We start from the raw sequence: 27,113 nt of genomic DNA, 5'->3' as shown, positions 1-27,113 counted from the left end.
GTTTGAGTCACCATGTCAAACGAGGAAACAATGGTTCAGCATCTAAAGAAGAAGATGAAGCTTCAATACTAAAGGCTGGAGCAGTCACGCCAACGCTCAACGAATCTCCCTTGTTTATCATATTTCGAACTTCTTCTTCTTCCTCCTCCTCTCCATCTTCTTCATCATTCTGAATCTGCACCACCAGTGAATCCTCTGGGGAACTACATATCCTCTCCAACTCCGCAAAAACTTCTCTCATATTTGGACGCTTCTTACCTTTCGAGCTCAAACACTTCAGCGCCAGATGTGCAACTGCCATTACTTGTTCTGGTTTGCAATCATCTTTTATTCGAGCATCCATAATATCAGAAAGTCTCCTCTCTTTCATTGCAACCTTGAAATGCTCTGCCAAGCTTATTATTTCTTGAGTGTTTTGTAACATTACAACAGGTTTATCTCCAGTAATAAGTTCGGCTAGGATGACTCCAAAGCTATAAACATCACTCTTATCTGTATACTGGCTGGACCGGTAATACTCTGGATCCACATACCCAACCGTACTGATAGACTCTAGATGTATTCAGAGATAAAGACTAAGAACTTCTACTTCGTATTCCAATGTAAAGAGTTACAACTTTGTAGTACGATTCTGGTTCACTCTCATAACGAGATCACCATTCACGTCAGTCTCATAACGACTGTTAGCTCAAGACTCATAACGTCTGTGAGTTACAACATACAAAGCATAATCTCTACAAAAGCAATACCATCTCTATTTATAACAACTCCCTGCGTAACTGCAAAGCCTCCACTCCAACTAGAAGTTTCTGCACTCCTTTTATTTCAAACTCCTTCCACATATCTTCAACTCTCTTCCTCATCAGACTTCATCACTTCTTTCCCTCCTCTCTTACGCACATACACCTTCTTAAACCTATCAATACTTCCCCCAACGAAATCCAGCTTGCCCTCAAGCTGGTAAGAAGGAAAACACTCCTGAAACTCCTGATACAACACCCACGAGTTCTCCAAGGAAGACTTGCCTTTCCACTGCACCAATAGTTCCAAATCTCCTTTCGGGTTGTAGCGTTTGTCTAACACATCCTCTGGTTCCTCCACTGTATCGTTAACAGTAAGACAGCCCGGAGGTAGAGCCTCACTCTGAATTTGTTGACCCACAGCAAGCTTTAATTGAGAGACATGAAAGACCGTATGAATTCTAGCCTCAGGAGGTAGCTCCAACTTGTACGCTACCTTGCCCACGCGTTCAATGACCTTATACGGGCCAAAAAACTTAGCCGCTAGTTTCTGATTGAAACGTTTGACCACAGACTTCTGACGATATGGCTGCAGCTTGAGATAAACCATGTCACCCACCACAAACTCCACTTCGCGTCGCGATTTATCGGCCTGTGACTTCATGATATCCTGCGCGCGTAACAAATTCTCTTTCAAAGCATCCAAGGCATCATCCCTTTCTTGCAATGCTCTATCCAACTGAAAATTTGTTGTGGAGCCAGATTCAAATCGCAACAATGGTGGTGGATCCCTGCCAAACAAAACCTTGAAAGGAGTCGTCTGAAGAGACTTATGGTATGTTGTATTATACCACAGCTGAGCCCAAGCCAAGTAAGTGTGCCACGAACGAGGGTGTGACGATGAGAAACAGCGCAGATACGTTTCCAAACAACGATTCAGAACTTCGGACTGACCATCGGTTTGAGGATGAAACGCTGTGCTATACTTCAGTGTAGTTCCAGACAAACGAAATACCTCCGTCCAAAAAGAACTCAAGAAAATGCGATCCCTGTCCGACACAATACTTTTAGGAAACCCATGCAGCTTAACCACCTCATCCACAAATTTCTTAGCCACATCCAAAGCAGTAAACGGATGCTTGAAACTCAGAAAATGAGCAAACTTGCTCAACTTGTCGATCACCACCAAGATCACATTATAACCATTCGAAGTTGGTAAACCCTCGATGAAGTCCATGTTAATATCCTCCCAAACCTTCTCCGGAATTGGTAACGGTTGAAGCAGTCCGGCCGGCGAGAGTGTGGAATGTTTATGTGTCTGACAAACTGCGCAAGAAGCCACATATTGTCGAATCTGCTTGTACATACCCTTCCAGAAAAACGAACACTGAACTCTCTTCACCGTTTTCAACACGCCAGAATGACCCCCAACCTTACTATCATGAGCTTCTTGAAGAATCAGTTGTATGAACCGTGACGATTTTGGAACCACCAGACGTTGCTTAGACCATAACTTCCCATCCATCACACGGTACTTCTTAGAAATCAACTCCCCGGTTTGTAGCTTCGCAAGAATGGATTGTATGGCCTTATCCTCGTTAATCTCATGAAACAAGTCCTCCCATTGCAGCACTGTAGGAACAGTCAGCGCCAAACAAAGAGAAGAAAACGATATTGAACGAGATAATCCATCCGCTGCTTTGTTCTCAGGACCTGGCTTGTAAAAAATGTCAAAGTCGAAACCCAAAATTTTAGTCAACCACTTTTGATACTCCAAATTAACTTCTCTCTGCTCCAGTAAGAATTTCAAACTGCGTTGATCCGTATGTACATGAAACTTGCGGCCCAGTAGATAATGCTTCCATTTGCGGATAGCCATGACTATAGCCATCAATTCCCTTTCATATGCTGGCTTCATTTGTTCTCGTGGAGTTAAAGCATGACTGAAGAACGCTATAGGTCTCTTGTTCTGCATCAAAACCGCTCCAAGTCCAAACCCAGAAGCGTCAGATTCCACAACAAACACTTGACTGAAGTCTGGTAAAGCTAAAACTGGAGCCGTAACCATGGCCTTCTTCAAGTTATCAAACGCCTGTTGAGCCTCTGTAGACCATTCAAACTGATCTTTCTTCAGTAACCAAGTGAGTGGTCGAGCTATACTGCCATAAGCCAAGACGAACCGTCTGTAATAGCCTGTTAAACCCAAGAATCCACGTAACTGTTTTACTGTTTTTGGAATTGGCCACGCTGTCATTGCCTCTGTTTTTACTGCATCAGTCGCGACCCCCTCTGAAGAAATTATGTGCCCAAGATATTCCACAGATTGCACACCAAAGGTACATTTCTTCAAGTTTGCATATAGCTTCTGTTCACGCAACACCTGCAAGACCAATCTCAATTGGTCCTCGTGCTCTTCCTCATTCGCACTGTAGATCAAAATATCATCGAAGAACACCAGTACAAATCGGCGAAGAAAAGGTTTGAACACCTGATTCATCAATGCTTGAAACGTGGCTGGCGCATTAGTCAAGCCGAAGGGCATGACTAAGAACTCGTAATGACCCTCCACTGTTCGGAAAGCTGTCTTTTGAATGTCTTCTTCTACCATTCTTATCTGATGATAACCCGAACGAAGATCCAATTTTGAGAACACTGAAGCGCCATGAAGTTGATCTAAGAGCTGGTCAATGACTGGAATTGGATATTTATCCAATACCGTAGCTCGGTTCAATGCTCTATAGTCCACACAGAAACGCAATGACCCGTCCTTTTTCTTTACCAGCAAGACTGGACTTGAGAAAGGACTAGTACTAGGACGTATAATTCCGGTGGATAGCATTTCAGTCACCATCTGTTCCATTGCCACCATACTTGCGTGAGGATAACGATAGGGTCGAACAGATACTGCAGACACTCCCTGTTTCAAGATGATTGCGTGTTCCTTTCCTCGAAAGGGAGGTAAGGTAGTAGGAACCGCAAATACATCTGAATATTCTTGGAGTAGCAGTGGGAATTTTGGTGATGGATCTGGTTTCGAAGATGTAGCACTAGATGTAGTAAGACGCACTTCCCTTCCTGTCTTACTACAAGTAGAGACTGGCAACAACGACTTGAATGAGAACTTGGTGCAATGGAGATCTTTCTCACCTCGCAAAGTCACCTTATTCCCATTGTAGACAAACGAAAGAACCTGCTCCCTCCAGTCCACTTCGCACATGCCTAACGTTTCAAGCCATTGTATGCCGAGTATCACATCCACGTTTCCCAGTTCTAAAGAGATGAAGTCACTTGTGAAGTTGGTCTTGTTTAGTTGAAATGTGACTGCTTGGCAAATTCCCAAAGCGTTCACAGTCACACCATTTCCCAACAACACGTCCAAGCTACTGTCAACACAAACTTTCAGTCGTAGCTTGTTCACAACTTCGGGTGTTATGAAGTTGTGAGATGCTCCACTATCGAGCATGACTATCACCTCCTTGTCTTGAATATACCCCCTCATCTTAGTTGTCTTTGGGGAATCAATGCCCAAGTAAGAGTTTAGTGATAAGGTATGTAACACTTGTTGTTGTTGAGCAGCAAAGAACTCCTCCTCTCCCTGCGAATCAATAACCTCAAGTTCCAAACCGTTGATCACCGTGAGAACTCTCAACTGTTTATTAGGGCAGACGTCCTTATGAGCCGGAGACCATGGTGCTTTGCAGCGGAAACATATCTTGTCTCTTCTCATACGGTCAAGTTCTGATGCGCCTCGGATCATAGACCCGGGCCAGGATGATGCGACCATGGCTGAGCCAGATGATTCTTCAACAAAAGACAAACCAGGATGGATTAATGGTGAGGATACTGATCTAAAACCAGCTGATGAGACTGAGGACGAGCTGGAACCAGCTAAAGAGAGTATGCTTGAGCTGAAACCAGCTGAAGTGATAGTAGATGAGCTAGATGAGCTGAGTGAGCTAAGTGATACTAGCTTGGAGCTGAATGAGCTAAGTGACACTGAAGATGGAGCTGGTTTAGTTGCTGGGCGAAATGAGCATTTTTCAGCCCAAAGAAAAATTCATAACAAATTCAATTTGGGTCGGTTTTACACCAAATTCGACCAGACCTTTCCTCAGTCCATTTCAAGCCCATTCTCATCAAGAATGCCAAGAGGGAGTCAGCAAGGAAGTCTTGGTCGTGCATGGGAAAAAGAATTCAACAAAAATCATTAATTTCGGTCTTTAGTCAAAGTCTTCATTTCTAGTTTCCATGTCTTGTTTTTAGCACATTCTTCTTTGGATTTCTACAACTTGTAATCCTATATATAGGGCCTAAGAGCCACGAAATAAGGAAGCTTTTTCCCCTTTTATTTGAGTTTATCTCTTTGTTCTTTGTAGAACACTTCTTTGTTTCTTGGTGAGGTTATCTCCGAGTAAACAGCCTCTAATTCGTTGGACCTGTGCGTCATATCAGGCAACGTTTAGAAATCCTTCTTTTGGTGGACTTGTGAGTCATATCAAGCACCAACTGAAGTCTGGTAGTATCATTGGGCCATCCGCAACCCATTGTGTCACCGTTCAATCCATCAGTTCTCCCTTTTGGCGAGTTCATATCCCTTTAGTCCGGTCGAGTGATCCTTCCCTATTTTAGGGCGTATCAAGTGGTATCAGAGCCACTCAACCGGTACTATCTATCCATCTTTCTCATCTTTCATTTCTAAACACTTCTTCTTCATCTTTCTATCTCAAATCCGGGCCACTACCTTACCTATCGCCATTCTTCTATAAAAAAAAAAAAAAAAAAAAAAAAAAAAAAAAAAAAAAAAAAAAAAGATCTATCAAAAAAAAGAGAAAAGAAAAAAAAAAGTTTGATTTATTTGGCTAGGTGGTGGAAGAGAAATCCTGCTGGCTGAGGAGAAATCCAGCCTTGGAGTGGTTAATACGGATTTCAAAACAATTCTCTTTATCTTTCTATCTTGTGTTCATCTCTTGCTTGCTTGGAGAAATCCATTGGGTTATTTGATTTGTTCTCTTAGAACTTTGAGAGGAGACTCTTGAGTGACCATAAAATCTGAGAGAAACACTTGTGTGGGTGAGATCAAACACTTGAGAGTGTGAGGATTATTTTTATCTGTTAACCTTTTGTGTTGAGAACTTTCAGGTTAAGATGTTTGAAGCTGATCAAAGAAGGCTTTTCAGTCAGTTTGAAGTCTGGGAGTTTTGTGACAACCTTGTGGAGGGTGTGGTAAAAGCCCTCAAGGACGTCAGCAAGATCCAAAAGAAGAGCACAACCACACGTGCATCTGTAGCTAAGCCTTCCTTATTCATCAATGAAAAACCCAAAGGTAAATCTGAAAACAACCTTGAAGATCAAAAAGATTTTTCAGATTCTTTACCAATTTTTGATGAGTATGATGAAGAGATGATTGAAAGTTTGATCATTTGTGAGGATGAATGTGATCTTCCATCTCCAAAATCTGATTTTATGTTTGATGATGAAGAGACTAATGGACTAACCTGTTTTGAACCGGAGCATCCGAGTAGTCTTGTTCTATTTTCACAGGATTTTAAGGAAGAACCATTCGACTACTCACATCAAGGACTGCTTCTTGGCACCAGGAGACCCATGACGATGATCTAGGTCCCATATTTGATGAGGAAGGCGAACCTGGTCCAACCTTTGAAGCGGAAGCACCAAGCATAACATCCATCATCATGGAGAACCAACTTTGCTTTGATCCCGGCACAACTCCTACGCCTTTGACCACATACATTCAAGAGCACTGTGAGAAACTTGATTTGATTAATTTTCTGCCTGATCTGTTTGATAAAGTCAGTTCCAATGACATAAAACTTTCTGGTCTTGATCATCTTGAAAAGTCATCTGAGCTTGATTTGCAACAACTAGTTTTCTGCTCTAGAAAATCGTTTGATTCATTTGTCTTCAAAGAAAATAGCTTTAGTCTGAGATCTTATGGACATGAACTGATCACTGGAATTTTGTTTGCATCCTCATATGCTTTGGAAGATTTTATGGTTAGCACATTGCTGGAACAGAATTCACATAAAGCTGAAACAATTTTTGTGGTGATTCTGTTTTGAAACCTGTCCATTCTTATTCTGAATCTGATCTTGAACTAAAACTTTTGTGTTCTGAATCTGATCAAGTTAGGCACGTTTTAGAAATGTTCTATGGTAGTTCATGCCTCGAAAACATTCTGATTTACAACACCTTCTTTGATAAACATGCTGAGCCTTGGATAAGAAATTCTCAATTTGAACTTAATCTTTTGTGTTCTAAATCTGAGAAACTTGCGCATGATTTGAATTTGTTCTTTAGGAACTGTGCTATCACGTGCCCTGACACCATTCTGGTGTACAAGACTTACTTTGATAGGCTTCATGATGATCTGAAACGTGTGCTACATGTTCTAGGGAAAGAAACTTTGGTTTATGATCCGAACAAGTACTTGTCTTGTACATATGATCCTGGTATTTTAATGTTTGTTTTGAGTGTCCAGGATAAACATGATCAGTCTCCAAGAGGTGTCAGGAACAGAAGCAGAGATCGTGCTTATCAGTTTAAGACTTGGAGATGCATGTACTCGAGGAAACCAACTTCAAAACTCCAAGGAAGTTTCTTTCCAAAATTTTCCTTCACTAAATTTTACATGATTTTTAAATTCTTTTTGTCTGATTCATTTCCTTTTGATACAGGTAAAATGGATTTGAGGTCAAATCCTTTTCAAGAGGGAGGGAATGATGCGCCTCGGATCATAGACCCGGGCCAGGATGATGCGACCATGGCTGAGCCAGATGATTCTTCAACAAAAGACAAACCAGGATGGATTAATGGTGAGGATACTGATCTAAAACCAGCTGATGAGACTGAGGACGAGCTGGAACCAGCTAAAGAGAGTATGCTTGAGCTGAAACCAGCTGAAGTGATAGTAGATGAGCTAGATGAGCTGAGTGAGCTAAGTGATACTAGCTTGGAGCTGAATGAGCTAAGTGACACTGAAGATGGAGCTGGTTTAGTTGCTGGGCGAAATGAGCATTTTTCAGCCCAAAGAAAAATTCATAACAAATTCAATTTGGGTCGGTTTTACACCAAATTCGACCAGACCTTTCCTCAGTCCATTTCAAGCCCATTCTCATCAAGAATGCCAAGAGGGAGTCAGCAAGGAAGTCTTGGTCGTGCATGGGAAAAAGAATTCAACAAAAATCATTAATTTCGGTCTTTAGTCAAAGTCTTCATTTCTAGTTTCCATGTCTTGTTTTTAGCACATTCTTCTTTGGATTTCTACAACTTGTAATCCTATATATAGGGCCTAAGAGCCACGAAATAAGGAAGCTTTTTCCCCTTTTATTTGAGTTTATCTCTTTGTTCTTTGTAGAACACTTCTTTGTTTCTTGGTGAGGTTATCTCCGAGTAAACAGCCTCTAATTCGTTGGACCTGTGCGTCATATCAGGCAACGTTTAGAAATCCTTCTTTTGGTGGACTTGTGAGTCATATCAAGCACCAACTGAAGTCTGGTAGTATCATTGGGCCATCCGCAACCCATTGTGTCACCGTTCAATCCATCAGTTCTCCCTTTTGGCGAGTTCATATCCCTTTAGTCCGGTCGAGTGATCCTTCCCTATTTTAGGGCGTATCAAGTTCCACATCGGAATGTAGTAACCTTGAACGCACTGACGTCTTTTGCGCATTAACATTTTCCTTGTTCACCGTTGTATCCGACTTAGGAATGTCACCATTCTGTTTCGCTGGATAGTTAAATGAACGAGCTGAGGATGAGTGTCTTGAAAGGTATTTAGACGAGTCAGTCCCCTGCGCTGAGCCAATCACTTTACAGAACGTTGTACTGTTCATCTTCAACACTGCCAGTTTATGCTCTGTTAAAGTAACTGGTTCTTTCATTCGGATAACCTCCTTCATCTCTGGTTTTAAGCCATTGAAGAACACCTTGATTAAATTCTTCTCGTCGATACCAGTAACTTGATTTCTCAAAGCTTTGAATTCATTGACGTAGTCCTCAATCTCACCATCTTGTTGTAACCGGAAGAGTTTAGCTGCTGGATCGTTGTCAATAGGACCACCAAAACGATCAAGCATCCTCTGAGTAAATTGTTCCCAACTGGCAAACGGATCACTGATAACTTCACCATTAAACCACTGCAGAACGGGACCTTCCAAACTCAGAGATATCAAACGCAGCTTATCTTCTTCATTGTAGTTACCAAACCTGAAAAACCTCTCAACACGAGAAATCCAATCGAACGGCAACGCACCCGAAAACACAGGCATCTCAATCTTACGCAGCATTTTATCACGATTCGCCAAACTATGATGAATTCCCCGATAACCTAACTGAGTGGGAGATAGTTCCGGATCGAGAATCGGTATCGGTACCTGAGGAAGTGGTTGTTGAGACGCAGAGGCGATCTCTTTCCCTGGCCGTTGAGTAAACACCGCCGCATCCTCCAATCGCGTAAGAACATCGGAGATATGAGCTATCTGCCTTTCGAGAGTAACGAAACGCGTCGTCGAATCGGTTGAGCTCTCATCGATCTTCTTCTCCAGCGAATCGAGCTTCGCCGTCGTTGCACGATCATTGCAAGCTAACGTATCGTAGTTGTGCTTCGCGAGGTCCAACTCCTCATGAATCAGCTGGATATCCGCCGATTTCGCCGTATCGCTACCCGTCGCCTTCTCGCGATCAGCTCCGTTTCTTGTTTCCACCATCGCCGTCACGTAACCTCCGATCAGTTTCACCACACCAATGATAGACTCTAGATGTATTCAGAGATAAAGACTAAGAACTTCTACTTCGTATTCCAATGTAAAGAGTTACAACTTTGTAGTACGATCCTGGTTCACTCTCATAACGAGATCACCATTCACGTCAGTCTCATAACGACTGTTAGCTCAAGACTCATAACGTCTGTGAGTTACAACATACAAAGCATAATCTCTACAAAAGCAATACCATCTCTATTTATAACAACTCCCTGCGTAACTGCAAAGCCTCCACTCCAACTAGAAGTTTCTGCACTCCTTTTATTTCAAACTCCTTCCACATATCTTCAACTCTCTTCCTCATCAGACTCCATCACTTCTTTCCCTCCTCTCTTACGCACATACACCTTCTTAAACCTATCACGTACCTGATACAACCGTTGTCCAATGAGTTTGATCTATTGTTATTGACCTTGATGTTCCAAAATCAGCCACCTTGGCTCGATACTTCTCGTCTAATAGTATGTTTGCTGACTTGATATCTCGGTGATAAATGGGAGAAGTTGCAAAAGAATGAAGATAAGAAAGAGCTCCTGCAACATCCACAGCAACGCGTAGACGCATTCCCCATACCATAGCGTAATCATCAGACTCTTCATGAATATGCTTGAAAAGGTTTCCGTTTATGATGAACTCGTAAACCAGCATAGGAACTTCTGTCTCAAGACAACATCCCAAGAGTTTGACTACATGTCTATGGTTGATTTGGGAGAGAATCACCACCTCGTTGATGAACTCTTGTAGTTTATCTTCATCGATAACTTTGGATTTCTTGACAGCAACGGTCCTACCATCTAGGAGCATACCTTTGTACACAGTGCCTTGACCTCCACGTCCAAGAACTCTGTTCTCGCTGAAGTTTTCAGTGGCTTTCTCTAGCTCTCTGGAGCTAAAGATTCTTGTCGTTTCAACATTGCCTTCTCTTGTGTTCAATTTTTGTTGCAATAGTAAGCCGCCATTTCGTTTGAAGAACTTCTTCTTCCTCTTTTCCATCCTTCTCTTTATTAGAAACTTTATAAACCACCAAACTCCACCAACTAAGGCTAAGGCACCAAAACCTGCGCCCACCCCTACAAAGTACAAACAAACCACACACAAATAGTATATAAGGTTGAGACATCAATTTGCTAATAAAAGCTTTAAGTTTTGTGACTCAAGTTCTAGAAAAACTCACCTATCACTATTGCTTTTGTTTTATCACCACCGCATTGAAAGCTCCCAATAGTATTCTCACAAATGCCTCCTTTTCCACATATTTCGGGTATAGTTTTACATTCGTCAATGTCTGGATTTGAGAAAGATCAAATAATGACTATAAATATCATATAATTATAACAATAAGATATGATTTGTATAACTCAAATCAATGCTTCCACACAACACCAAAAATGACAGCAAAAGGAAGAGTGTATTACTGACCTTTACATCCGTCTTTATCATATGGGTTACCGTTGTAACCTTTGTTACACTCACAATTTGCATAAATTATCCCAGATATGGTTATTTTTCCGCACGTACACTTTGGCTCAGAGTAAGTGGTTGAACTGCCATTATCTTTTCCGAACTGGCAGTTCAAGGACTTGAGGAACGAAGTCTTATTCGTCTGGATTACCCATCCTAGAGTAACTGTAGCATCTCTCTTATGAAATAGTTCTTGTGGTTTAGTGCTATTAGACAAATTGTAGACTTCATCTGTCAAGAAAGCAACTCTACAACTTGCCGAGTTCTCATCATTACTCGTTATATCGATACCAACAACTTGTTGAGGCTCGCTTAGTCCAACCCGACAACATCCGTTACCATCACATTCTATTTCCTTTGCATCTTCTTCGGTACAAATCTCGTCACTGTCAGTAGGCGGAAAAAGGTCGAAATAGCACTCTGTTTTCTTGAGAAAAGGGATGTTGTTGATCATATGAGAGTCTCTTCTCGTGTTGCAGTTCAACTCGCACACCACCGTGTTGGGTTTTATTTGTGTCAACGACACTCTGCTGGTGCAACCAACCGCGACGAGGCTGTTTTGGTCGTCAATGAAAAAAGGGCTACCGGTCAAGTTCATTATTAGTTCTTCTCCGGTCTTGTTTCCATCGTTGGGACATCCTGTTGATATTGTCGGAATTTTGACACGAACTGAACCGTACCGTCTAGAAGTCTCCAAAAAACCATACCTATAATCTGTTTTTGGAATAGGAAGAGTGATACTCACAACATCGAGATCAAATGATGAAAGGACAGGGACGAGCTTTCTTGAAGTAGGGGTCTCTTTGCATTCAATTTTGTAATGTTCGTCAAGATAGCAATCTTTTCCGATTCCAAAAGGGAAAGGGATCGCGATACCTCCACAATCATGCAGGCAATCTGAAGCAGCGAAATCTGCGGTATAAAGGATTGTCAGCTTGAAGAGAATCAAGAAGAGATAGTAGTTTGTATGTTTGTAGCTCATCATGTTTTCTCTACTTCTTTAGCCTTGGTGAGTGGAGACAGAGCCACAGAGGATAAACTTCCTCCCACTAATGGTCTTCTTCATCTTTGAATATTTTATTGCTACATCTCATTGTTTTTCTTGCTTAAGATCAATAATACGTCGGGAAGCCTTACTTTTGGTTTTAATATGGTGTAAAAAGCTTACAACATTAAAGTGGTGATCATTACTTTTTGTTTTTCCTTTTGCAAATAATAAAAAATGTTCATGCACTTGCCACATGCAGTTTCTTTGTTGCAAAAGTCACGTTCATATAATGAACTTGCAAAGTACAAAAAATACTTCAAAATTTAAAATTTGAATTCAAAGATAATATACAAAAATTAATAAGAATCTGCAACTCATGGTATTAACTATTAATATAAAATAATGATTCAATTAACAACTCGGAAACAGTACGTAATAGCATGATTATTGGAGGATTCTTAGGGTCAGGTTCTTAACGGAATATAAGAACCTGGTTCTTAACTTTTAACTAAAAAAACTAAGAACCGGTTCTTAAATAAGAGTTTTAAGAGACGGTTCTTAGTTTTTTTATTTAAAAGTTAAGAGACGGGTTCTTATATTCCGCTAAGAACCCCACTCTAAGAACCTCCCAATAATCATGTTCTAAAAGTATAGAATAGTAAAAAGTATATATGTCTGACAATTAAAAGTAAAAAGATATATATGAATAGTAAAGAATAGTAAATAACTGTCAGGTTCAGATTTGATTAGCTCGTTTGCAATAAAGTTTTGCGCAACTATCAAGGGTGTCATAAAGCTCGCAAGCAGATAGCAGAGAACTCAATATTCTTGCATAGAAGGAAATGATCGCTGTGAAGCCCTTAGTGCCTGAAGGATGGATATTTTGCTTGTACAGTCTCAATGCTTCATCGTGGAGTTGTTCCGACACCAATAGCTCCAGCTTATTGTCGAGCTCCAAGTTTAGGCGGTAAGAAAAAGATCTTGCTATTGTATGAAGGCTAAGAAATCGCATAGAACATACAATATAATATTCGTAACACCATGGGTGCTTGCTGTTATTTCTGTTGATCTCCAAGTTTTGGCGGGAAGAGAAATATCTTGATATTGTAACGAACTTTACCATCGTAAAATCATTGTCTAGATATTTAGAGATCAGTAAGGGAAACAACAAGCACCCATGGCCTAATGGATAAGGCGCTTGACTTCTAATATTGAAGTTAAACTTGATTTGGGTCATATGATTGGGCTAAAATTTTACTAATCATGTTTAACCCAAAACTTAACCCAAATTCTAGAAAAATCTCTCGCCTCCTCAAAATAAAAATCTAGATATTATTATACAAATCCCTTATATATTAATTGAGGAACATTTGAAAAGATGTAACCTCAATTTTGTATTAATTAAAAGAGGCCCCAATGCATAGGTGGCACTCAATTAGGTAGTCAATTACATTCAATTGAAAAATAAGTAGGTCCACATTCGATTTTTATATGTTGTTAGATACATAAGTTGGTCAAACTATATGATATAATGATATAATATGATATTTTTTTTCCTTAAATAAAACCTACGGAATTACCATAAATGACTAATATATATATGACAATTAATGAATTTAATAATAAAGATTTGATAACAATGTATATCTCCTCCATCATTTTTTGTTTAATTTTATATTATTAAAATAAATTAAACAATCAAATTAGCTATAAAAATAAAATTTAGATTTTTCCGTATATGTTATATTTTGAATTTTTAAAAACGACAATAAATGACTAAAACTATTAAAATTATTATGTTAAAAATTAATGATCAATGGTTTAACATTTTTATTATAAGAAGATACACATGATTTTAAAACCATATGAGTAAAAAATATCATTTAATAATAAAATAAATAAATATATATATATATATATATTAAACACTATATACCATAAGATTACATAAATATTTTAATATTAAAACTTTCAATGAATTTTCAAGAACATTTATAAATTATAAATTTATTAAAGATTTCAGATTGAAAATTTTGTTATCGATGATTTAAATATTTTGTTATAAAACGATATGAACGATCATAGAACTGTATGATTATAAATTCTTATTTAATAAATAACTATACAAAATATACTATTCCTAGAAAAATAGGTTGGTTCATCTTAACTTATATTACACTTTTTATTAAACTAACTATCGAATTGATAAATAACGTACCAAAAAATATTTTGCACTTTCCTTAAATAAAAGCTACGAAATTACCTAATATGATTAACGTATATGTGAAAATTAATTATAATGAATAATAAATATTTGATAACAATTTTTGTATCTTAGTTCTTTTTTTAATTTTATATTATTAAAATATATTTAAAAATCACATTAAATATATAATAAAAACATTTATAATTTTCTTATATGTTATATTATGAATTTTTCAAAACGTCTATAAATTATTAGAAATTTGAATATCCCCACTCTGAAAATTTTGTGATCAATAGATTATTTTTTTTGTCATAATAAGTTACAAATGATCATAAAATTGTATTAATATGAACTTTTATTTAATATTATAAGAAGATACACATTATTTTAAAACCATATGAGTAAAAAATATCATTTACTAATAAAACATATATATTTATATATATATATAGATTATACTATATACCATAAGATTACATAAATATTTTAATATTAAAACTTTCAATGAATTTTCAAAAACATTTATAAATTATAAACTTATTAAAGATTTCACATTGAAATTTTTGTTATCGATTATTTAAATATTCAGTTATAAAATGATATAAATGATCATAGAACTGTATGATTATAAATTTTCATTTAATAAATGACTATATAAAATATATTATTCTTAGAAAAATAGGTTGGTCCATCTTGACTTACATTATATTTTTTATTAAACTAACTATCTAATTGATAAATAATCTACCAAAATTTTTTTTGCACTTTCCTTAATTAGAAGCTACGAAATTACCTAATATGATTAACGTATATATGAAAATTAATTATTATGAATAATAAATATTTGATAACAATTTTTGTGTCTTAGTTCTTTTTTTTTAATTTTATATTATTGAAAGATATTAAAAAATCACATTAAATATATAATGAAAACATTTATATTTTTTCTTATATGTTATATTTGAATTTTTCAAAATGTCTATATATTATTAGAAATTTGAATATTCCCACTCTGAAAATTTTGTGATCAATAGATTATTTTTTTGTTATAATAAGTTACAAATGATCATAAAATATAACGCATATGAATTTTTATTTAATAAATATTCAAACTAAATAATATATATATATATAAACACTAATGATTTAAAGTAACAAGATTGGCTGATCAATTTAGTCGTCCAGTTGAAATCTTTCAAAAGTATGTGAAAGACTAAAGTCAAAGTAAATATTGATTTAGAATAGTAGTTATATTTTACTAACCAAATACCGAAAAAAACCGAACCGAACCGAAACTAACCCGATATCCGGGTTGAACACCCGTAATCCAAATGAAGTCAAACTATTGTTTCATTCTCCAAAATATAATAAAAATAATAACTTAATCCCGCGCAAGGCGCGGGTCTTATCCTAGTATCTAGATAATTAGAATAAAATAATATAGATACTATGTTAGAATTATCTAGATTTAGGATTAAAATATATGAGATATTTTGTAATATGAAAGCTATAAATACATTCTCATCCTCTCATTTGTAACAACACAAGAAGTTGAACAAGTGTAATAATAAGAAAGTTTTCCTTAAAGAAAGAGTGTTATACTCAAAGTTCTCTAAATCTTTTGAGAGTTCTTCCATATTATTCTTCATACTTAGAAATTCTTTTGGTTCTTTCGGGTTCTCGGGTATTACGGTCTTGGGCTAGTGCTAAGCACTATTAAGGGTGGTTTCGTTACATGGTATCAGAGCCAAGCTAATCTTGTGCTCATCAAGATCGGTTTTTAAAGAGAGCTCGGGTCTATTCTAAGTATGGAATCAACGGGTCGTGTTGTTGGATTGGGAATGGAAATCCTAAACCAATATAACTACCGGTTATGGAAGTCATGCATGGAGTCATACCTGGTGAGTGAGGACTTATGGGATGTCGTCGGTGGTAACAACACAACACCACCAAGGGGAAATGCTGCAACCCCGGAAGCGACAAAGGAGTGGACACGGAAGAATGCCAAGGCGGAGTTTGCTTTGAAGAGGTCCATATCTTCAAGCATATTTGAGCATGTCTCAAGGTGTACTTCCGCTAGTTCCATTTGGCAAGCTTTAAATCAATTGTTCAACAAGAAGAATGAGGCTAAACTACAATTATTAGAGAATGAGCTTGCGAATGCGAAGCAGGGGGAGTCTTCAATCTCGGAGTTTTTTATCAAGGTAAAGAACCTATGCTCTGAGATTAATACTCTAAATCCGGAGGAGTCAATTTCTGAAGCACGGTTGAAGCGGTCTATCATTCGAGGTCTACGGCCTGAATATACACCGTGTGTGACTTCGGTTCAAGGATGGGCTACACAACCTTCCTTGGAAGAGTTTAAAAATTTGCTAGCTTCGCAAGAGTCATTAGCCATGCAAATGTCAGGAGTCAAAAGCAATGATGACTCGGGAAGCGCCTTTGTAGCTCGGAGACAACAAAGCTTCAAGGCGAAAAACAAAGATGGAGGTTCAAGACACAATGATGGAAGTGAAGGATCTTCTATGGATAAGAAAAAGTTCAAGTGCTATCGGTGTGGAAAGCTTGGGCATTTCAAAAGGGATTGTCGAGTCAAGTTGAAGGAAACAAATATGGTGGAGTCAAAAAGTCATACGGAAGATGAAGAATGGGGGAAATGTTTCACGGTGGAGGCTACACATCCAGGTACACCCACAACTAAAAACTTGAGAAATGATTGGATTGTAGACTCGGGTTGTATCCATCATATTACCGGAGATGAGAAGTTATTTTCTAGTCTTCAACGTCATGACGGGAAAGAAGCCATTATTACCGCTGATAATTCAATCCATCGAGTTGAGAAGGAAGGGACTGTTGTCATTAAAGGAGATGATGAAGAACCGATCACCCTCAAGAATGTGTACCATGTCCCTGGAGTAAAGAAGAATCTTCTTTCGGTGGTGAATGCGGTCGACTCAGGTAACTATGTTCTATTTGGCCCAAGAGACGTTAAGTTCTTAAGGAATATTAAAGAATTAAAGGCGGATGTTGTTCACATTGGAGCACGCGTCAAAGATTTATATGTTTTATCGGCCTCACACGCCTATGTGGAGAAGATGAGTACGAATGACAATGCTTCCATCTGGCATGCTAGACTTGGCTATATAAATATGACCAAGCTTAAGGTCATGGTGAATAAAGATTTGGTTCATGGGCTTCCAAAATTGAAGATTCAAGATGGAGGAAGAATTTGTGAAGGTTGTCAATATGGAAAGTCACATAGACTTCCATTTGATCATTCAACCTCAAGGTGCAGCGGTCCATTGGAGAAGGTCCATAGTGATTTGATGGGTCCAACAAGAACATCCTCCTATTCCGGGTTTCGCTACATGTTGCTATTCGTAGATGATTTCTCACGGTACACTTGGGTATATTTTGTGAAGGAAAAATCAGAAGTTTTTCAAAGATTTCAAGAATTCAAGGTTACCGTGGAAGGAGAGTTTGGTCGAAAGCTGAAGACTCTAAGGACGGATAATGGAGGAGAATTCATGTCAAAGGAGTTTCTCTCTTTTTGCCAAAAGAATGGTATTAAGAGAGAATATACATGTCCGTATACACCTCAACAAAATGGAGTAGCAGAAAAAAAAATTAGACATCTAACTGAGACGTGCAGAAGCTGGCTACATGACAAGAATTTGCCAAAGGCCTTATGGGCAGAAGGCATGAGATGCGCAGCCTATGTCATCAACCGGATGCCACTCAGTCCAAACAATATGAAGTCGCCTTACGAGATGATTCACGGGAAGAAGCCGACGGTGAAGCATCTCAGGATATTTGGATCAGTCTGCTACGTCCATGTGTACGACTCCCAAAGAACAAAGTTGGAAGCAAAGGCAAAGAAGTGCATCTTTGTCGGTTACGATGAACGACGGAAGGGCTGGAGGTGTATGGATCCAGAGACACATAAATACACAGTGTCTCGTGATGTTGTCTTTGACGAAGTTTCATCCTACTATGGACCACATCAAGTCTTAGATGAGCAAGATGGTTCAGGTTCCTCTAAGACTAATGAACAAATTATTCAAGTTTCAAGTGATAATGAAAGCTTTGAAAAGGAGACTCAAGGTGAAAGGGGGAGCGATGACCAATATGAAGAAGAGGAGCATGATCATGGTTATGTCGCCAATCAACGACTAAAAAGGAACATTGTCAAACCCGCTCGGTTCAGAGATGAAAGGTTCGTCACCACTTACTCTTGTTACTTTGCAGCTCCTCTAGATGAAGATGAGCCATCATCTTATGAAGAAGCAAAAGGAGTTGAAGAATGGATGATCGCAATGAAGGAAGAGATTGATGCTCTCATGAAAATGAAACATGGGATTTGGTTCCGAAACCAAAGGATGCTCAACCCGTTTCTTGTAAATGGGTATATCGACTAAAGAGAAAGGCAGATGGGAGCATTGATAGATACAAAGCAAGGTTGGTTGCTCAAGGGTTCTCTCAGAAGTACGGAGAAGATTATGATGAAACCTTCAGTCCAATAGCAAAGATGACTACGGTACGCTCACTCTTATCTTTAGCTGCAAGCTTTGGATGGAAATTATGGCAGTTAGATGTGAAGAATGCTTTTCTCTATGGTGAGCTTGATAAAGAAATATTTATGGAGCAACCACCTGGTTTTGAATCACAAGAGTATCCTAATCATGTGTGCAAGCTAAAGAAAGCCTTGTACGGGTTAAAACAAGCTCCACGAGCTTGGTATGTAAAGCTTGCTCAATTTCTTCAGTTTTGCGGGTATATGGCATCAAGTTCTGATCCAAGCCTATTCTTCAAGAGAAGTGGAAGAGTTCATGTAGTAGTTCTCCTCTACGTGGATGATATGATCATTACTGGAAATGACGATGCTGAAATTGCTCGTCTACAAGAGGATATGTCGGTGAGGTTTGAGATGAAGAAGTTAGGCGAGCTGAATCACTTTCTTGGTCTAGAGGTCGAGAGGGTAAAGGATGGAATATTCATCGGCCAACAAGGTTATGCAAAAAGGATTGTTGACAGGTTTGGAGTACACCAAGGAAAGGTACGTTCTACTCTACTGGATACTAACATAAGGCTCAAACGTGATGAAGGATCCTTGTTAGCCAATCCTAGACCTTATCGCTCTCTTGTTGGAAGTCTTCTATACTTAACCATTACAAGACCAGATATTGCTTTTGCGGTTGGACTTGTAAGCCGGTTCATGCAGGAACCAAGGAAGCCACATCTAGAAGCAGCAAAGAAAATATTAAAGTATGTGAAGACAACACTTGGCATGGGACAGATTTACAAGTATAATGCCAAGGTTTCTCTTCATGGTTTCACAGATGCTGACTTTGGTGGAGATTTAGATGATCGAAAATCAACTTCAGGTTTTGTGTTCTTGTGTGGAGATACAAGCATTTCATGGTGCAGCAAGAAACAAGCAACGGTGTCTTTGTCCACTACCGAAGCAGAGTATAAAGCTTCAACACTCGCAGCCCAAGAATGTATATGGCTTCGAAGACTCCTTGAAGACTTGTTCGAGCCAATAAATAAATCGGTTACCATCTATGGAGATAATCAAAGTGCCATCAAGCTGGCTAATAATCCAGTGTTCCATGGAAGAACGAAGCATATTGAATTGGAACATCATTTCATAAGAGAGAAGGTGCTTGATGGAACAATTGAAGCTTTAGAGGTTCAAAGCGAGGACAACATTGCTGATATCTTCACCAAGTCATTACCAAAAGGTCAGTTCGAGATACTTCGCTCGAAGCTCGGAATGGTGGACAAAATCAAGTTTAAGGGGGAGTATTGAAGTTAAACTTGATTTGGGTCATATGATTGGGCTAAAATTTTACTAATCATGTTTAGCCCAAAACTTAACCCAAATTCTATAAAAATCTCCCACCTCCTCAAAATAAAAATCTAGATATTATTATACAAATATCTAGATAATTAGAATAAAATAATATAGATATTATGTTAGAATTATCTAGATTTAGGATTAAAATATATGAGATATTGTGTAATATGGAAGCTATAAATACCTTCTCATCCTCTCATTTGTAACAACACAAGAAGTTGAACAAGTGTAATAATAAGAAAGTTTTCCTTAAAGAAAGAGTGTTCTACTCAAAGTTCTCTAAATCTTTTGAGAGTTCTTCCATATTATTCTTCATACTTAGAAATTCTTTTGGTTCTTTCGGGTTCTCGGGTATTACGGTCTTGGGCTAGTGCTAAGCACTATTAAGGGTGGTTTCGTTACACTAATCAAGCGATTGTGGGTTCGAGTCCCACTGGGTGTGTATTCTATTCTATTTTGGAGGAAAGCAATTTCTTTCGGTCATTTTGTTTTTTAGGTAAAGTAAATTTTCTGATTCATTTCATGCTTCATTTTAAGGAATAGTTGTCCAAATCACAAACATTATTATAACAAGTTAACCACAGGAGGAAGAAGTTTCTAAGAACATTAAGAGCATCCACAATGGTGACACCTATCGTGGAGTCCATAAGATTAGTTTAGTAATATTTTTTTTTGAATAGTTAAGGATTCTTGTTAAAAATGTGTGTACAATGGTGATTCCGAAGTTGGAATTCTTAGGAAAAATAAATGTTTTTTTCAGTGAAATATAAATAAACATAAAATACATTAATTAAACATAAAAACAAAAATTTTACATAAATATAGAATAATTGTTAATTTTCATCACCAAATTTATTCAAAATATTTTGAATTAAATCATTTTTTAATCTTTCATGTGTTTGCCTATCACGAAGATCATTCCGAGTGGGAAAGATATTATTCAGATTTGTTGGCCTCTCGGTTTCCACCTCTGAACATCTGGAGGCGTCTCCTTCTTCAAATTCAGATATATCAATACGAGAGTATCCATCCCGTTCATCTTCGACTATCATATTGTGGAATATGATACATGCTCTCATAATCTTCCCTATCTTTTTTTTGTTCAATGTTTTTACCGGATTTCTCACAATTGCAAATCGAGATTGCAATACTCCAAAAGCCCGTTCCACATCTTTTCGGGTTGCTTCTTGAATTTTAGCAAATAACTCTTGTTGAGGAGTTTGAGGGAGTGTGATAGATTGGATAAATGTTGACCATTTTGGATATATACCGTCTGTGAGGTAGTACACCAACTTATACGTGTGTCCGTTGACCACGTACTTTACCCTCGGAGCTCGACCTTGTAAAATGTCATCAAAAACATGAGACCGATCGAGGACATTAATATCGTTTAAGGTACCTGGAGGACCAAAAAGGGCGTGCCATATCCAAAGATCTTGGGAAGCTTCAGCCTCTAATACAATTGTCGGTTTTCCTGATCCACATGCGTATTGTCCTTTCCAAGCGGTTGGACAATTTTTCCACTCCCAATGCATACAGTCAATGCTCCCGACCATCCCAGGAAACCCTCGTTTCTCTCCAATATCGAGTAGTCGTTGAAGATCCTCCGGTGTGGGTTGTCGTAGATACTCATCACCGAATAACTGTATTATTCCGTCAGTAAAATTATGTAAACACGAAAGTGCAGTGCTCTCACCAAGTCGGAGATATTCGTCAACGGTGTCAGCTGCAGTACCATAAGCAAACAGACGAATAGTTGCGGTACATTTTTGTAGTGCAGTAAGACTCCACCTCCCGGTTGCATCTCTTTGCTGAAAGAATGGAAAGCATGCTTCTAGGCCATGAACAAGACGCAAGAATAATTCCTTATTCATGCGGAAAAGACGTCTGAATAATTGAGTCGAGAATGTCGAATCTTCGCTGAAGTAGTCATTCCATAATTGGTCTTGTCCTCCTTCGCGGTGTCGTTCAACATACTGACGTGTCCTTTGTGGTATGGTTTGGGCCTCCACTATGTCGTTGTATATTTCTTCCACGTATTCATCGCAAATTTCGTCCAATCTTTCATCGACTTCATCGGATGAAGATGATGACATATCTAGAAAATAATTAAATTATCTATAAGTTAAACAAATAAGATTGTATAGACATTATCAGACGTTACTAATGCATGTTACACATGGAGAGTAGATTACCAAATAAGATTGAAACAAAAACGAGTAAGATATTACAATTGTTGGAGACTAGTGCGTTTTACCTTATTTTAAGTTACACATTTTCGGGTTCACTATCAACATTTTAGACTACTTTTTTACTAGAACTCTTTGGGAATATTATTTTATTTTTAAACGTTTTAAGACGATGATGGATGTCAACACTTCCATTTCAGGATTTAGTGGAACGATGCAATTGGAAAAGGCTTTTGCGTCCTGAAGAACTTTAAAACGTTTTAAATGACCAAATAATCGACTCGGGGAAGAAATGGGTGACGTGAGTTTAAAAAGCAATGACGTCAAAGTTAACTAAAGTTTGAAAACAAGGAGAGTAGATTACCAAAACTGCAGTGCAATGTAAGAACAACTTGATTACAACGGCTCCGAGGAAAACAATGAGAGTAGATTACAAACTCTCCGAGGAAAACATGTTCACCCGTCAGTACACTAAAGGAAACTGCTACACTACTACTTATACTAAAGGAAACAGAGTCATCCGTGACTCCTACAACACCCGTGACTCCTTTCCACAACAACTACATACCAAATGCACCCGTGACTCCTTCCCACATCAGCTACAGACCAAATGCACCTGTGACTCCTTCCCACATCAGCTACAGACCAAATGCACCCGTGACTCCTTCCCACATGCGTAAACCTGTCAAAACAGAGTGACAAAAGTTAGTAAGCATTTAAAAAAAAATCAAACAATCAAAAAACAGAGTGATCAAGTTACAATACCTTAAAAGCAAGATTAATAATAGATCATAACATTTCTGACATTAGTTTGAGCTTAAGACTGGTTTCAATTTCAGAGAGAGGTTCTGTTTTTGCGAGTAAACGATCAAGAAGCTTTTGTTTATACAGTTTTTGTTTAATTTCTAAAACCCCCTGTAGCTGCGACAACTCCTCCTCCCTGCCACTCTTCTTCTTCTTACCAGCTTTCGCAGCCTTTACCCCGGGTGGTTTAACCTCTGGATCGACAAATTGCTCTTCTTCTGTATCCACCTCCACAACTTGTTTGCGCTTCTCCTTTCCAACGTCCTTTGCCGGATAAGAGGAGCACCATTTCTGGTCGTGCCTCAGCTCCCTCCAGCAGTGATCCATGGTGAACTTGTAGCCGACCGTTTTGAAGAAAATGTCTAACGCCGTTTCATCACATCATCATCGTTTTGCCCACTTCTCTGCTCCCTCAGAGCCGCATCATAGCAGCCAACAAACTTGGCTACGTCGCCGTTTATCCTAGACCACCTTTGCTTGCAAGACATTAGTTCTCTCCGTATTGTCCCAGACAGGAGAGGACTTGCGTTGTAGTACTCTACTATACGGTACCAGAAAGCACCGGCTTTCTGCTCGTTGCTCACCACAGGGTCCTTACTGGTGTTAAGCCAAGCACCAATAAGGATTTTATCCACTGTGGGAGACCATTTCCTCCTCTCAGAAACTGATGAGGGATTATAATTCACAGCAGACTTAGCACGAACGTCGCTACCAGACAGCACAGGAGACGTAACAGGAACCTCGCTACCAGACTCATCATGACCTTGACTACCGTACCAAAAAGGTTCTGGTGAATCAAGGTCAACTGTATTTTGACTAAGGAGAAATCTAGTAAAACTTTGTGAGTTATTAGCCATGGCTTCAATTGTTTCTCTGTGACACTCTACTAGCGACACATAGGGCTTATTAATAAGCCTTCTATCACTTAGAACTAATTAAAAGCAATCAGATCACAGCAGTTGGGAAGGTGGAAAGCAATTGAGTTTCATTAACTATTCGACTAAGTAGAGTACAATGGTAGCTACTAGCAACTTAAGTATCTTAACTATTCTATACCAATAAAAGCACATCAAATCAAACCAGCTCATAAGGTAGAAAGCTATACATTTTTTTTTTCCTTCCGGTTTCGAATCTAAAACACCACTAATTGTTTTCAATAATTACCTCGTTAAAGAAACAAAGATGGTACGCCCCACTCCTTTGAATCCTTTCCAACTTTTCCTGAAAAAGAAGAAGAAACAATCAACATTCTCAAACTATCAAATTTGAAAACTAAAAGAGATGAAACAATTAAAGGAACTAACCTAGCACATTAAGAAACACCAACCCTACTAAAACTATGGTAAAGACCATTAGCTTAGCTCCTGATTTATTCTTTGTAAACTCGCCTATTCTCTTCTCAAGGATGAGCAGCTTCTGCTCACGCTCATTGGCTTCACCCTTAAGCTCACTAAGCTCCGTCTGAATGTCCCTCATCTCCTCCTCGACCGCCACGTCCCACCATTTCCAGACGTGGCAGTCTCCATAATCAGCATTGGGGCACGTAATGTACCGTCGGTATGGATCTTTAGGAGTTTGGGAATATCCGTGAACAGGCTCTGACCCACAGTAGCATGTCCTCGGGATTCCATCATCACCTTCTGGTGATGGTTCGTAGTGAATGGCTTCTGCATTCCACTGACTAATCTCAGCTTCAGCCACGTACATCTCAGCTTCGGCTTCAATGAGGGAGGTTAAGTCTTCAGAGTTTGATGATGAAGATGGCTGGCTGTAACTGTATTGTCCCATTATCGTTCACCTGGGAAAAAAATTGTAAACATATAGTTAAAGACCAATATATTCAGCAAACAACGACTAAGAACAGAGTTAAAGCAAATTAATCATCATCTATCAACCAACAAAACCAACGAGAAGGAAGCAAACCAACGAGAAGGAACCAAAACAATATCAACAGAGTGAATTCGAACACAAATAAGATAACAATATCAATTGAAAACAGTTAAGAAACGGCAAATCGATTGAAACCCCAATCTGTAAGACACAAAGAGGAGATCCAAGACCGATACAAACCAAAAACGATAAATAACGATTTATCCCCAAATTTTTTTGAAACCCTAATTTCTCAATTTTCCTATAATCTGTCGAAACCAGACAACCAAACCCTTAATAGAGAACAGAGAAGATGGAGAGTGATCTTAATCAAGAAATCTAGGAGTTAAAGCTTCGATTTACCTAACTGGAGCCGAGGGAGAGAGATCAAGAGAGATCGCCTGTAAATCGCCTTTCTCTCCCCACCTTTTTTTTCCGCTTTCGGTGGAAAATGATTTTTTTTTCCGACCCTACCCAAACGCATAGCCGACTCTCCCCCACTCAGAAGAAGACACGTACCTAAGGATTCGATCTGTGTAAACCATCGCGACGGCCTAGTCCTTCCCCCATTTAACATAAATATTATTATTTAATTACACTAATCCTACGGATTTGGTGTAAGGATTGACCAAAATCCACAGTTGCGGGTGCTCTAATGTCAACTCTCAATGCAAAAAAGTTAGAGTGGATAATACTAATTTTTTTTTTAAACTAGATTTGAAGCCCAATAAGCTAAGAAGATGCGAGTATTCGTTCAGGTAATTTTCTTGCCATAAAATACAGTTGGACAGAAATTAACCTTTAAATTCACCCCACTTTTTAGGACCAATCAAAGTGACACATAAATTATTAATTAAAAAACATTAAACTAAATAAAAAATAGCTACAAAAAATAAAAACGCCAATTTTAACGACGTTAATGATTCCAGCGGAACCCTAAACCCTAAATCTTAAATTCTAAACCCTATACCCTAAATTCTAAACCCAAATTCAAACCCCTAAACCCAAACCCTATACCCTAAACCCTAATTCTAGATCCTAAACCCAAATTATATACCTTAAACCCAAAAAATAGACTATAAACAAAAATCCTATACCCTAAACCCAAGTCTTAGACCCTAAACTCAAACTGTAAACCTTAACCCAAACCCTATTGCATCTAAGTTTGGGGCTTGGGTTTAGGGTTTACCGTTTGGGTTTTCGGTCTAAGATTTGGGTTTAAGGTATAGATTTTGGGTTTAGGATTTACGGTTTGGGTTTAAGATTTACCGTTTGGACTTATGCTTAAGGTTTTGGGTTTAGGGTATATAATTTGGGTTTAAAATTTACGGTTTGGGTTTAGGGTCTACGACTTGGGTTTAGAGTATAGAGTTTAGGTTTATAGTCTAGTTTTTGGGTTTATGGTATATAATTTGGGTTTAGGGTTTAGGATTAGGGTTTAGGGTATATGGTTTGGGTCTAGGGGTTTGGATTTGAGTTTAGAATTTAGGGTATAAGGTTTAGAAATTAAGATTTAGAGTTTAGGGTTTAGCTGAAAGCGTTAGTGTCGTTAAAATTAGCGTTTTTATTTTCTGTAGCTATTTTTTATTTAATTTAATATTTTTTAATTAATAATTTATGTGTCACTTTGATTGGTCATAAAGGGTGAGATAAATTTAATAGTTCACCCTAAGGGGTTTAGGAGGTGAACCTGTGAACAAAAAAAAAAAAAAAAAGAAGGTGAACCTAAGTTCTGTCTTTTTTTAGTATGGTCTGTTTTTATACAAGACAAAAAGGGTTTTGGTGGGATAAATACTACGATTCCAATGGTGTGATTAGACTTTTTATTGGGTTCACCAACCAATAGAAAGTTATCATTTTAGATCTAGTATCTTTTAATTAAGGAAACAAAATAACTTGCCAAATTATATTATGCTTTTAAAATAAAAAATAAAAAATAAAATAAATAAAAATAACAATAGTTCTAAAAAAAGATTATTTAAAAAAAATATTTATTTTTAAGATTTAGAGTTTAGTGTTTAAGATTTATAATTTAGAATTTATCCAAATGTTTAGTGTTTTTCCAAGGGTTTAGGATTTACCTAAGGGTTTAGGGTTTACCCAAGGGTTTAGGGTTTACCCAAGGGTTTAGGGTTTACCCAAGGGTTTAAGGTTTTCCCAAGGGTTTAGGGTTTAGGATTAGAGTTTAGGGTTTAGTGTTTTGTTGACAACATGTTT

The 27,113-nt window shown here is 38.1% G+C and overlaps 4 protein-coding genes across 4 annotated transcripts; all 4 read right to left on the bottom strand.

Moving 5' to 3' along the window:
* Positions 1 to 7: 7 nt before the first annotated feature.
* LOC106372954 (wall-associated receptor kinase-like 18) lies at positions 8 to 842 on the bottom strand. Its single transcript, XM_013813204.1, has 3 exons — positions 766 to 842; positions 628 to 680; positions 8 to 552 (listed from the first exon to the last, which is right to left on the bottom strand). The coding sequence occupies exons 1-3, from the start codon at positions 840 to 842 to the stop codon at positions 8 to 10; spliced, it is 675 nt and encodes a 224-aa protein (XP_013668658.1).
* Positions 843 to 9,533: 8,691 nt separating this feature from the next.
* Positions 9,534 to 13,401, bottom strand: LOC106372953 (wall-associated receptor kinase-like 18). Its single transcript, XM_022704191.2, has 3 exons — positions 10,939 to 13,401; positions 10,694 to 10,804; positions 9,534 to 10,589 (listed from the first exon to the last, which is right to left on the bottom strand). The coding sequence occupies exons 1-3, from the start codon at positions 11,963 to 11,965 to the stop codon at positions 9,880 to 9,882; spliced, it is 1,848 nt and encodes a 615-aa protein (XP_022559912.2). The 5' UTR covers positions 11,966 to 13,401; the 3' UTR covers positions 9,534 to 9,879.
* A 7,301-nt stretch (positions 13,402 to 20,702) lies between these two features.
* On the bottom strand, positions 20,703 to 23,202 carry LOC125580590 (putative nuclease HARBI1). The gene is made up of 2 exons (XM_048745289.1): positions 22,588 to 23,202; positions 20,703 to 22,132 (listed from the first exon to the last, which is right to left on the bottom strand). Exon 2 carries the CDS (start codon positions 22,128 to 22,130, stop codon positions 20,868 to 20,870), a length of 1,263 nt encoding a protein of 420 aa, XP_048601246.1. The 5' UTR covers positions 22,131 to 22,132; positions 22,588 to 23,202; the 3' UTR covers positions 20,703 to 20,867.
* Positions 23,203 to 23,389: 187 nt separating this feature from the next.
* On the bottom strand, positions 23,390 to 23,884 carry LOC106372845 (glutathione S-transferase T3-like). Its single transcript, XM_013813114.1, has one exon. It carries the CDS (start codon positions 23,882 to 23,884, stop codon positions 23,390 to 23,392), a length of 495 nt encoding a protein of 164 aa, XP_013668568.1.
* Positions 23,885 to 27,113: the final 3,229 nt, after the last annotated feature.

Source organism: Brassica napus, chromosome C1 (assembly GCF_020379485.1).
Source record: "Brassica napus cultivar Da-Ae chromosome C1, Da-Ae, whole genome shotgun sequence".
Taxonomy (NCBI): Eukaryota; Viridiplantae; Streptophyta; class Magnoliopsida; order Brassicales; family Brassicaceae; genus Brassica; species Brassica napus.
This window is presented reverse-complemented; position numbering and strand designations above follow the sequence as displayed.